General features: G+C 46.0%; 1 protein-coding gene across 4 annotated transcripts in view; it reads right to left on the reverse strand.

Annotated features, from left to right (window-relative positions):
• Nucleotides 1–11,991, reverse strand: part of LOC135394475 (phospholipid scramblase 2-like) — a 184,745-nt gene extending 172,754 nt beyond the window's left edge. For all 4 annotated transcript variants that reach the window (XM_064625228.1, XM_064625230.1, XM_064625229.1 and 1 more), the window contains exon 1: nt 11,886–11,991. In XM_064625228.1, the coding sequence (XP_064481298.1) occupies nt 11,886–11,988 (103 nt within the window). In that variant the 5' untranslated portion in view covers nt 11,989–11,991. The remainder of the gene's footprint in view (nt 1–11,885) is intronic.
• Nucleotides 11,992–12,609: the final 618 nt, after the last annotated feature.

Genomic DNA, 12,609 nt, shown 5'->3' on the forward strand with positions numbered 1-12,609 from the left:
GCGAAGTAAAACTAACATCAGTTCTCGGAGACCAATGATCGTCCACATATTTCACGCGATTAATATTTTCCCGAGTGCCAGTGCCAGTAGCGACATTGTTTTCGGAGCGGCGCGTTTCGCTGCGCTACCGACAGCTGGTACAGGTTCTGGGAAAAGTTTACAGAACACACAAGCTGCGGATTCTTATTTCGGTGCAACACCCTAGCGGCGGATGAGGTGGGGCGAGCATAGCCGAGTTCACTGTCATATGGAGAAGTGGATGAGTGTGCTGCTAATGATACCCAGCGGTAGCAGGGGTGGACCCTTGTTTTATTATTTGTTTCTTTTTGGGGGCTGTTAGTTTGTCATAGCGCGTGGCGGGGGAGGGGAGAGAGGGAAATCCAATGTATAAACTGACGTTTGGGGAGGGTGATCGCCCAACTGGCCCCCTCGTGGATTCGGCACTATGTGGTAGTTCTGCGCTATCGCTTCTTTTGAGTGTGCCCTCTGAGTGCGTGCAGTGCTCTCCAACACCACGTGACTGAAATATCGTATGTATGTAAACTGCCAATTACCTGCGATATTTATTCTGGTCACCGCTAAGTACCCTATCGATTCAATACTTTAAAAGATATCTCTTGTTTCTTTCACTTCAGCGCGTCGGTGCTTTCTAATACAGACAACACACGGTAGAGTTTCCTCCATAACTTTAACCCCAATTATAACCGCAATTATAGTGCAGAGCCGCCATTCTTGACAATCTTTCCGCAACGTGGTGTTTGAGAAGACGGTTTCCATCCCACTTACGAGGCACTGCCGCAGAAGCAATACCGAAGCCACCGCAGTGCGTCGCTAGCAGCACAGTCATCCAGGGGCCCTATCCTGGTCAAAGTAATCTACCTCGATTACTTGAAATTTCTTCTGTCATTGGTGCACAATCGAAAAAGGCGTGAATATAAAAAGTGGTTGACATCTTCTATCAACCAATCGCCCCACGTGGTATCTTGGAAAGCGACCCGCCTTATCGGTGTTTCCTCCTGAGAATCCGAAGACCACACCTATGATCTGCCTGCCCTGCCTTGTTGCTCGGTTCTTAGGTGTCGGAAACAGAAAACTCTGCCGGCGTAAAACTGAATTTCGTGGAAAATGCGTGGAAACGCACGCTCGTAATTTCCTTTTTTGCTGTTTGTCATTTTTCTTGACGTGCAGGTGTACAAGACGGCAATGTTTGTGTGACACAGTGATTGTACTTTGCATTTATAATTCGGTATGTGCCCGTGAGATGGCGCTGATGACAGGCAACAAAACGATAAAAGCGCGAAGGATCATCGCAAAGGGTCGAACGAACAGGGTGGCGCGAACCGTAAACGCTTTTTATGAGAAATCGGTTCGTGCTTTAAATCTTGAACTTTATTTATGAGCTTTACTTTATATTTTTCTGTGTGTTCGTGTGCTCGATATGCGAAATGATAATTCGCATTTCAATATGCTTCTTTTGCTCGTGAGCTGTGGGGGTGGTAATGATACCGCAAATGAGCATTGATAGTTCTACTCAAGAAATAGTGAACTTTGATCGATGAGTTCTTTGTGTGCACACCGCTACGTTGCAATAACATTGATTGTACGACGTACGGCTCGGACGACGCTTCGAAAAGACCGCCGCTTTCACGCATACGATGCCACGATCGGCGCAGAGAAAGGGTGCTACGCGGTGCTTTTTTCTCATTATTAAACACAAACGAAGAAAGACATGAATTCTTTGTTGTGACGAGCACATACAGACTTTATACAACACAACAAACGGAAATGCACATGCGAACCCATCACGAAACCCATCGCCGCTCAAAGTAATCGACCCTCTTTCGCTAGATTACTTTTCAGCTTTGAAACTAATCTTTTACGTCATTGTTACGTTAAAATGACGTAGGGCCACGGTCCGAGATTAGGGCCGAGAGGCTGCGAAGGAAAACTAGGTATAAATTTCAATTGAAACGGGCGGGATTTAAGGGCGGAGTATTTCGTGGCAGCCCCGCCCTACAGCTTGTGACGTAAAGTAATCGAGGTCGATTGCTTTTGACGAGGATAGGGCCCCAGCTAGACGTGTGCGCCAATGGAACTTGACGGACAGCGGCCTCGTGCACATTTTAGCACCGACGGCGTCAGCGGCGCGAACAAACACAAGTCAAAAACAGCACAAAACACCTACCGTCATCGGCACCGAGAGAAACAAATTCGACTTTGCGAGAGGGCTGCAATGCGCGTTTTCGCGTCCGAAAACAGGTGCTATGGGGCTCTCGACGCGATGGTTTCGAAACGGCGTTTGCGACGCGCATGTCTACATCCAACCCTCAGAAGCAGTGACAGAGGCACAGTAAGCGGGTTTCGCCACAGCGAAAATAGTGTCGCCGCTGGCATTTCTCGCCAAATTCCGGCTACTTACATTTCATTGGCTCCGGTCCCCCACGTGACCTTTCTCGATCATAATTGGCTGAGGCTCATTTAACCAGTGGATTCGCTCGCGTTCGTTTCGCCTCCGAGGCGCCGACCCGTGTGACCGTTGTGCAGCTGGCGTCTACGTGGGCAAACGGTGATTCCGTTTCGTAAATTTCAAAGATGTTCGAGCCACAGACGAACGCCGGAATGAAAGGTAAGCAGACAAACGTATGATGCATGTCAGTGATCAGACGTTTAATACTGCCGCCTAACAGTGTGTATGACTGAGGTACGCCTTGTCCCGTATTACATCACTTTCTGCAGGTTATCAGTCATGACCTGGTTGATGTGCTATTCTGTATGGCGTTACTAGTTGAGTTTTGTTCCGCTATTTGAATGTGTCTGATGTGTAATACACTGGTGTGCATGAAAAAGAAAACAGCATGTATCGCGTACGCCGGGCTCCTCGAATTTTGTCATTAGTCGACATGTCGGCGCGTAACGATAGCATGTCTTATATAGCGTATTCAGCCAATTAACGTTGCCTATGCTCTGGTTTACCATATCATTAACAGGTTCCTTTTTTTTTCTTCTTTCATTGAGACACCGACAGCTGTTCGTGGCCCTGCGATCCCCGAGCATATGTGGCCCCTGTCACCAGAAAATTCTACAGTTGTGCTAGGATGAAGCGAGTGAGTCCTGCGACTCATTACGTGCTATGTATGTGTACGCGTATATAATATCTACTTTCTCCAAACCGAATAGGTTCCCTTCCCTAAAGAATGTATAATATCATAGTCACGCTTTCTGTTGTTCTGCAGTATTTATTATTTATTTATTGTGCAGTATTCTGTTATAATCGTGTAGATTTGCTTACATCCAAATGTTGCTTGTTGTTTATATGTTTACCATGTCAATATATTTGTACACGTGAATTCCTTCGCCTTCTGGATTTTCAATTTCTGCTTCCCGATAGTATTAGCAGATGGCCTGCCCAAGCGTCCGAAACAGAGGGGGGGAGGGAGAATCCGAGTAAGAGGGTATAGGAGAGGGCACGCAGCGCACATGCGCAGTTCGATCAGTCAGCGCGCGCTTTTTGGCGCCGTTAACGGGCTCGCTCTTCGCGATTCGTTACGGATGATCACGTGGTCAGTAGTAATGACTGGACACAGACTGCCGACAAGTCTGTTTGTAAGTCTGTGCCGACAAGTCTGTCCGACAGTTCTGTCTGTAAGACAAGCGATTACGCGATTATATTCACGGCGATGGTTGCGAGGATGACTTTCGCTCGATTCTCAAGACGATACCCAAGTGGGAAGACTGCAAAGAAAATGAAGCGCTTTGTAGGTTACAAGCTCGAGCTGTTGGAAAAGTAGTAGGACTGCGAAGGAGAGGCAGTCGACCCGTGTCTCATCATGGCAGGTTTCAACCGACCTATCGTCCGTCGCTACTGGCTTCTCCGCACATCCCTCGACGTCACGGTGACCGGCGACGAGCGTAGGGTCAGCACGCTGGAAGATCGCCTCGCAAGCGTCTTGTGTATGTCGTGAAAAAAAGAGACTATTTTACGAAACGAGTTCCCTCAAGAGGAGACGTTTTATTGTTTCGTCATTCTCTTCGAGGTTACAGGAAAACATGAATACACAATTTTTCAAGCTGTAGTGTTTCAACATGCGGGTAGCTACGTAGATACAAAAAAGCCCGCAGTAAGGCGAAAGAGGTGATTGAATACACTGGTCGTTATACTCGTCCACTAGTAAAGTGCTTCGAAGGTTTGCTTCGATGGGGGCAAGTCTGTAGCTGTCGAAAAACACGGCAGACCCATCGTAGTTTTTCAAGCAGAGCACCCAGTGCTGCCTACGCTTTCTTCGCTCCTCCGTATTGATGATTAAGTAGCCGTGCTTGCGTAAGACGAAGGCTTCGTCGGAAGCCCAAATGCCTCTCAGCATGGAGGAAGCGAGGGGGTTCAGGAAAACGAGTTCCAAGATGTCGCTCTCGTACATCTTTTCTGCGGGATGGTGACCGTACGGTCCTTGACGACGTACATGAGCTTGGGACACTCGGAAATCAAGAGGACAGTGACCGCGTATGGAATGGCTTTAGCGAAGCGTAAGTGCAGGCGAACATTTCCTTTTCGCCACTCGTTCAAATGCGAAGGAGAAGAACACTTGTCCACCTCCAAGTCGAAGTAGAGAAGGAACCCCTTTGTTTTAAATTGGTCGTAGCTGTACTTGAAATGTTTTTCACCCAGTTCTTGCAAGAAGTTAAAGAATGGAATTTTGACGAGGTCGTTCTTAAGGTCGTACTCGGCTCGCACTTGCTGTCCGTCCACGGAGAGCATCGAATGAGACAGGTCGTAATGGCGAAATTTGTAGGGGTTCGATTGGATGTCGCCCAGAAAGTCGGATGTGGCGAGCAGGGCGACGAATAATTTGGAAGGCATCCTTTCAAGGTAAACGTTTTCAAAGTGAGCGTCCAAGTTCCCGCCACTCAAACTCCGCACTTTGGTTTCCAACCTGCGTAAGACATAGATGCCCGGCGTGGTCTGAAGCCGCCGCTTGCATTCCAAAAACAGAGAATGTGCCAGCGTCACATTTCTCAAGTGCAACGTCATCTCTTTAATGTCCACCTCGTAATTGTACGTTTTCTTGTCGTTGGAGGCCGATATGAGTTCACATTCGTCGTTGTTTAACAGGAAAACGACGGGGATTTCGACGGCAGGTACCATCAGGCGCGGCTTTTGAAACAGGTCGGTATTGATCTGTCCGACCAGGTTAAAGTAGTTTCCACCCTTCGTAACCTTCCGTAACGTTGATTCGGACGAGACGAGACGTCGTAAACGTTCTTTAAATGTTCGTCGTCCTCGACAAAGAGTCCAGCCGCGTGCACTGTTTCTTGAGCCAGGGGCGTGGAATGAAGCACGATGTCCAAAATCCCAGACAGACATCAACGTCGAAGTCCAAGGACATCCAAGTTTGGTCCTAACGTCCAGATCCATGATGGATGTCCATTTGAAGTTTCATGGATATCCAAAAATATTCATAAATTTCGTACATTTATCCAGAGGTGACATTGCAAGCGGGACGCCCCGTGGATGTCCTGTAGATATATATTTCGGATGTGTCCTGAAACTGACAATGAGGCTAACAGGTTTAAGGTGTGGTGCATTCTGGTCGCAACTTATATTAACTACATGCCTAAAATTACATAACATAATTCTTTGTTGCCGAACCTTAGCAGCTATGTTTAGTTGCGACTGGCATCCTGCGAGAAATATTACACCAGTTTCATTTACTCAATACCTACTCCATAATTAATGTGCATATAATAATTAATGTGCATATAATAATTGATGTGCATATAACTGCGACAGTATCAAATCGGAATATGCACTAGGTTCTCTGGAATCAAAGAGAAAGAAATGTTTCCCGCTGTCGACTGCTGAGCGTCGTCTGCTACACTAACTTGCACCGCCGCGACCAAGCCAGAAAGCGCCATGGAAATCGACAATAGTGCCACATTCATCATCATCATCATCCGCTCGCCTGTGCCGGCGTGCTTTCTCCAGTGGCACTTTCCATTGTGGGGTTTCAAGGTGGGCTTACTAAATGTGCATGAAGTTGCCGTGATGCCGAAAGTTAAGGGTAAAGGGTATGTGTACATGAAGGCACTTATGCGGGCTGCAAGAAAGCTCCATGCGATTTTGGCTGACGCCTTGAATACGCTACGCGAGCAACACGAGTGTTGTGCACCTTGTTCCCGGGATCAAGATGAAGACTTTTCTGTACATGTTGATTGAGAGTAATGAGAATTGTGTTGTCAGCAGTCCCTCCTCAGCCACCCATCGTCGAAAAGATTGAGGAAACTTATTCGTCGACGTCAGAGAGTGCTGAACAACAACAACTTGATTACTTGATTGTGAGATGATGAATGGCGTCTGAACAGTTTGCTGCTAAACAGTTTGAAACCCAAAGTACTCAATGTGATTTCCAGGGCAGGAGAGCATCGAGCCCGCGGCCGTACATGGTACGTTCACGCCAAATGTAAATGACGTACTGCAGATTTCGACTCCTCTGAGGAAGTGGGCCGTTGAGTGCAATGTAAAGCATATGCTATCAGTGCCATCATCCCAATCATATCGTTCTCTCCAGTGATTTGTGCATATAAAGATAAGAGTGACTGAGGCAGGTCGTTCCAGTCGGAGATAGTTTGGGGAAAAAACGAGTACATAAAGTAGGAGTTGTTACAAGAAAAAGGCTCTATATTACAAGAATGGTCTAATCTAGATGAGATGTAACTGGCTGGACATATGAACGAAGGGCGAAGCGATGATACGTAATATAGTTTATGGAAGAGGCACAGGCGAGAAAGTTTCCTACGCTGCTGGAGTGTAGGCAGATCAAGAGACGATTTAAGTAAGGTGATACTAGATGGATAAGTGTAATTAGAAAGTATGAATCTGGTGGCACGATTCTGAACAGATTCAAGGGGACCGACATGATTAGCGTGGTATGGGTCCCAGATGCTGAAAGCATACTCAAGTTTGGGCCGGACCAAAGCCTGGTATGCATGAAGTCTAACAGAGGACGGTGCTAGTCTAAGGGTCCGACGAAGAAAACCCAGGACACGATTTGCTTCACTGATGATGCTATGAATGTGGTCGGACCAAGAAAGGTTAGTGGATAGAGTAAGACCCAAGTACCTATAGGAGGTAGAAAAAGTGACAGGGGAGGGACCAATGTGATACTGATGGGTTATAGTCGACCTGGACCGAGAAAATGGCAGGTAGCAACATTTAGAAGCGTTTAGTGGTAGCAGCCAGACAGAACACCAGTCGTAGATTGAGTTAAGATCCTGCTGAAGAGCCATCCGGTCAGAAGAAGAACGTATGAGACGATAAAGGACACAGTCACCAGCAAAGAGCCTAATAGAGGATGTTAATGTATTTGGTAGGTCATTGATAAAGACGAGAAACAATAGAGGTCCAAGAACTGAACCCTGCGGGACCCCAGAAGAAACCGGGATGAATGGAGAGAGGGTATGGTTAACAAATGTAGCCTGGGACCGGTTGGATAGGTAACTCTGGATCCAGCGGAAGACATCAGGGTAGATATTAAGGAGAGAAAGCTTATGAATGAGGAGACACGCGTAAGACACAGAGTCGAAAGCTTTTCGCAAATCAAGAAAGATGGAGTCCGTCTGCGTAGAGTTATCCATATGAGATGTGATAACAAAGATAAATGAGGCTAATTGCGTTTCACACGAAAAACCTTTACGAAACCCGTGTTGGAATGGGAATAAGTAGTTGTTATATTCCAAATGATGTGAGTGCAGAATAAATAATATGTTCGAGTATCCTGCAGCATATGCTTGTTAATGAAATGGGTTGGTAATTCAGGGGTGATGATCTGTCTCCGCACTTAAAAACCGGAATGACCTTCGCCTGCCGCCAGTCACTCGGGACTTCCCCAAGCTCGAGGGATTGCGAAAAAATGGCACACAGATATATATATATTCGTGTTTTTAAGAACTTTAGATCGATGAGATCGAGCCCGCATGAGGATGACAGCTTCAAACGCTCAATGATTTTTATAATCCCTGCCTGCGTGACCACAATCTTATCCATTAGAGCGGACATGCTGTGCAAGTTGGTGACAGGTGAGTGTGCTAATCGTGCATCCTGCGTGAAAACACTCGCAAAGGCTTCGTTAAATCTAACCGCGCAGTCAGCGTCAGTAAGGTTAGAGCCATCTGTTCCCGTCAGAGATACAGACTCGGTACGAGGGGGACATATGGCTCTCCAAAACGAGGGTTCCCAGAAAGCATACCGGGGAGCTGGACCGAGTAAAAATCCTTTTTGGCCTTACGTATAGCCATGGTATAGGATCTGGAGACCTCCTGATATTGCGAAAAGGCGGAAACAGAGCCCGTGCGTCTCGCCTGACGAAATAAGCGTTTCTTCTTGTTAGCTAGCTTCCGGAGGCTATGAGTATACCACGGAGACATGGTTGACTGGCGTATGACAATTGTAGGGACGTACATTTCCACTAACTGGTTCAATTTATTGCGAAATATCTGCCAGTTATCGTCGACGGAGCGTGCGTTAAAACCGGAAATAAATGAAGGGAAATAAGAAAGAAGGTCACCATTGATAGATTGAAAGTCTGCTCTATCATACAGTTTTATAGTTTTTCGCACGGATATGTGTAATGAACGCGATAACCGCAACGGCACGTGGATAGCCTTGTGGTCACTAAGAGACAGTGGAAATGAGATATCACCAAGAATGGTAGGATCATTGACAAGAACTAGATCAAGAGTTGATGATGTGGTGAACGAGACTCTGGTTGGTTCATGGACTAACTGTAGCAATCCGAACGTCTCACAGACATCGACAAAGTTAGATTCCTCAAGAGAAATACCACTAGGCACAGACCAATCAATGCCAGCGTAATTAAAATCGCCAAAAACACACATCTTTGCGTTAGGAAAATTGGGAACATGCGAAGACAATACATTGGCAAACTGCGGTACAAAATTCAAATAATCAGGTGGCCTGTAGAACACGCCGATAAGTAGATTGACATGCGCAAGCCTGATATGAACCCAACGCATTTCCAGTTGGGATGCAACATCAACTGCCCAGTAAACAATATATGTCTCAGAAACGTCCACACGATATCCCACTTGGGATTTTGGGATATCCCAGGGACTAGGCTGAATAGCCCGTTGACGTCTCTGGGACAGACAGAGGACCCGTATTTCTTCCACATTTGCTGATCCAGGGAAGGTTCCAGGAATGTCTGTCAGGGATATTTGGACATATAGAGGACATATACAGGACGTATTATTATTATTGTATTTTGTAGCTTTTTTTGCAATTTTTACTTATTCTACGGAAAATACCACTCTGCAACAGAGAACATCGTACCAACGAGCTCTTGTTTATTGAACACAAACCAAGTACAGTGATGTTACATGCACTGTAAGAAACGCTCTTTCTAATAGTACAAAATATGATATTACAACATAAATAGGCTAATTATTAACAATATAGGGTGACACGGATAAGACGCATAATAAGACAATAATGGTCATAATAATATTCACGTGATTGCTACGCCACTTCGCAACCGTCATCCCTGAAAGATAATCAATAACATAGTTAATTCCATCTATTGGGATAGCAGCTCAAACACTGCCATAAATAGGCGTAAAGAACAGACACTCTGCAAAAAGTGGGAACAAATGCAAGACAGTGACTTACCGCAGTTTCTCATGCAGTATAGATGGTTACATGCGGAAGCAGCCTAATCACTGGCAGACCCAAGCGACGTCTTCCGGTTTATGCCTGGCTCTTCAGTGTTGTAGAGACACCAGTAACTTTACACATGTGTGAGGCTATCCATGGTTGTGTGTGGATACTGTAAAACAGTCATGTTTTATTAATCTAGAGTCACATCGCGTCCATGTGACATTTAAGAAAATTAAGCGGTCATGCAAAAAACAAGGAACTTTGAAAAACAGTGCAGTCGAACGTGAAAACATAACTGCTATCCTTTACATGAAAGACAACTGTAGCTGAGCCAAGCTTATCTACTAGCAGGCTGCGCATAGTTAATAGAATTTGCTTCACCATTGCTTTCATCATTCCCAATCAAATCCTGAATCAAAGAGATGTGAAGAATTGGACTTGCACTTTGTAGCTGTACACACACAATCTCACACAGTACCGCCGTTCGCATAAGTTCGTCAGTGATACGCACCAGACTCTGCAGGTAAAGCAAACTACAGCTGTTTACCCAGATACAAAGCTGTCATTGCTCCACACATCTACAACATGTGGTTGTTGAAAAAAAAGAACAACGCACAAATCTTAAGTGGGGCAAAAGGAAGAACGAACTCACCTTAACTGCAAAGCCGGAGAACAAAGGAACGCTAGCTCTCGCACACACGGCAATCGTTGTTATGCACAACGTAGTTGTTCGACGTACTGGCCAGTACTGCCTCGATGCTCCCGAGATTCCAGTACAAAATACGCATGATGCTGAGGTTCCAAAGACCCTTCCGTGTAACATGTCATATCCTACCGAACCGCTACGACGAAGCGCCTCGCCTGTTTGAAACGGCGGTTGGGGAATGTCGATGGCGATGAGGCAGACGTTACGCTTCGGCTCGCGCTTGTTGGGAACTTCGTTCTTGTTATATCCCTGAACATACGTGACCGATCATTATAATTCCCGTGGAAAAGGTAAAATATGTTTTTTTCTCCCTCTCTTTTGTTTATTGACTATGGTGCGATACGTGATGAGTCGTTACAAATATGATTAGAAAATGTATGGATATGAGGGCATAAAATCAATATTGTTATTATGAGGAAAAAGTGAGAAATTGCCACGTCTGAGAATGCTGGAAATGGCTGTTATCGACACAATAAATCCTTGTAGGGTAAAGAAATGTCATTGTTGTGATATTCGTAGTATATCCACAGAATATTCACTGGGGGATATTTGTGACGTCTCATGGTGGATATACAGCGGACGTTGTGAGGATACGCGTGACATCTGTGACGTGTGAGACCAATTTGGGAGGTCTGTGGGGTATTGATGGTTTGCTGGGTGGAGTACAAGGAATGTCCCGCCTGACCCCAATCAGGACACCGCCTCCACGACGATGAGCGCGATCACATCGATAAAGGTTAAAGGCTGGCACCAACGCGGTAATTTCATGATCGTTGACAGCTGGAGATAGCCAGGTTTCGGTTAAGATAGTGACGTCACAACAACAGTCATTTATAAGACTGAGTAAGTCATCTTGTTTATTCAGAATGCTGCGGATGTTAGTAAATAACAGATATTTCTTGCCGTGGAGGAGACTGCCCTGCCCTGCGTTCTGCTGAGCGTAATAGCCAAGGTTTTGAAAGTTCCCGTACGCTGTGAGAGGCGTAATCATATGCAAAGCATCTATCACCGACATACAGCTTGTCATATCGAAGTTTGAAAGAAAGACCAAGGGAGCGGCCGTGCTCGCAAGGCCTAGCCCTTGCCCGACGCGTCGCAGAGGAGTAATCCTGTGATACAGCATGGTTTGTATTGCGGAATCCTGCACTGCTTGCAAGAATCCAGTCGTTAGTTTTCGAAGAGACAAACTTAACGATAATAGGGCGATTTTTTCCCTGAACAAATTTCCCAAGGCGATGAGCCCCCTCGATCGTTTCCGGAGCGATAGGAATTTTCAGATAAGACGAGCAAGCTTCTATAATCAACCTTTCCGATTCAGCCCATGTCTCTGTGTGAAACCAAAAAATACAAGATTATTGCGTCGTGGATGTGTTGTGTAGAGGAGCGACGCGAAAACGCATGTTGTTAACCACGTCATCGTAATTCACATGGGACACGATGTATGCCAGCTTGCGCTGTAGACATTTATCGCGTCACTGCCATCCAACTGTGAACAACGGAAGACTTACTCACGTTTTCCCCCAGTTTCACCCTGCGCTTCATTTTCTCTACTGACTGTGTCTTCCATTGCTGCTCTGTTGTCTTTCTGCTTCTTCTTCCTCTTCTTCTGCTTCATCTCTTCCATGTAGACACAGAGCTGACGCCATTGATGCTACGATGCTGCGCTATTTTCATCTTCGTCCTATCATATGCATACAGCCTGTAACAGAACAAGTGTTTGGGTTGGTTGGTACATGTTTAAATTAAAAGTGATTAAAAACCCCCAGTGCTGGGTAGGACGAGGCCGCAGGATAAAAACGACAAGGACCGGCACTGAACTGCAACCAAGTGGAATATTTTTATTTTCGAGCATGCTCAAGCAGACACCCCTCTCACCCCCAAAGGCACAACCAACGAGACCCAACAGCACAATGTACTGAAAGTTGAGTGCAATGGGGGTGGACGGTATGTGTCTTATCAATGTGTTTTTTTTTTTTTTTCACGGGTGTGTTCAAGGCCTTTTACCTACCCGTCCACCCCACTGCACTCGACTTGCAGTACACTGTGCTACTTCGGGAGCGCGTTGCATCAAAACATGTTCTTAACCTCTGCCCCCCTATCTGTTGTTTCGAGTGCTGATGAATTCAGCATCGAAATCAGTGCCGGTCCATGTCGTTTTTTACACTTCGTCCTCGTCCTAAGGATCGTTCAATGTTGAATTCCAATGGCAGAGTCGGAGCAAGTGGCACACTCCGCA

The sequence above is a fragment of the Ornithodoros turicata genome, chromosome 5 (assembly GCF_037126465.1).
Source record: "Ornithodoros turicata isolate Travis chromosome 5, ASM3712646v1, whole genome shotgun sequence".
Taxonomy (NCBI): domain Eukaryota; kingdom Metazoa; phylum Arthropoda; class Arachnida; order Ixodida; family Argasidae; genus Ornithodoros; species Ornithodoros turicata.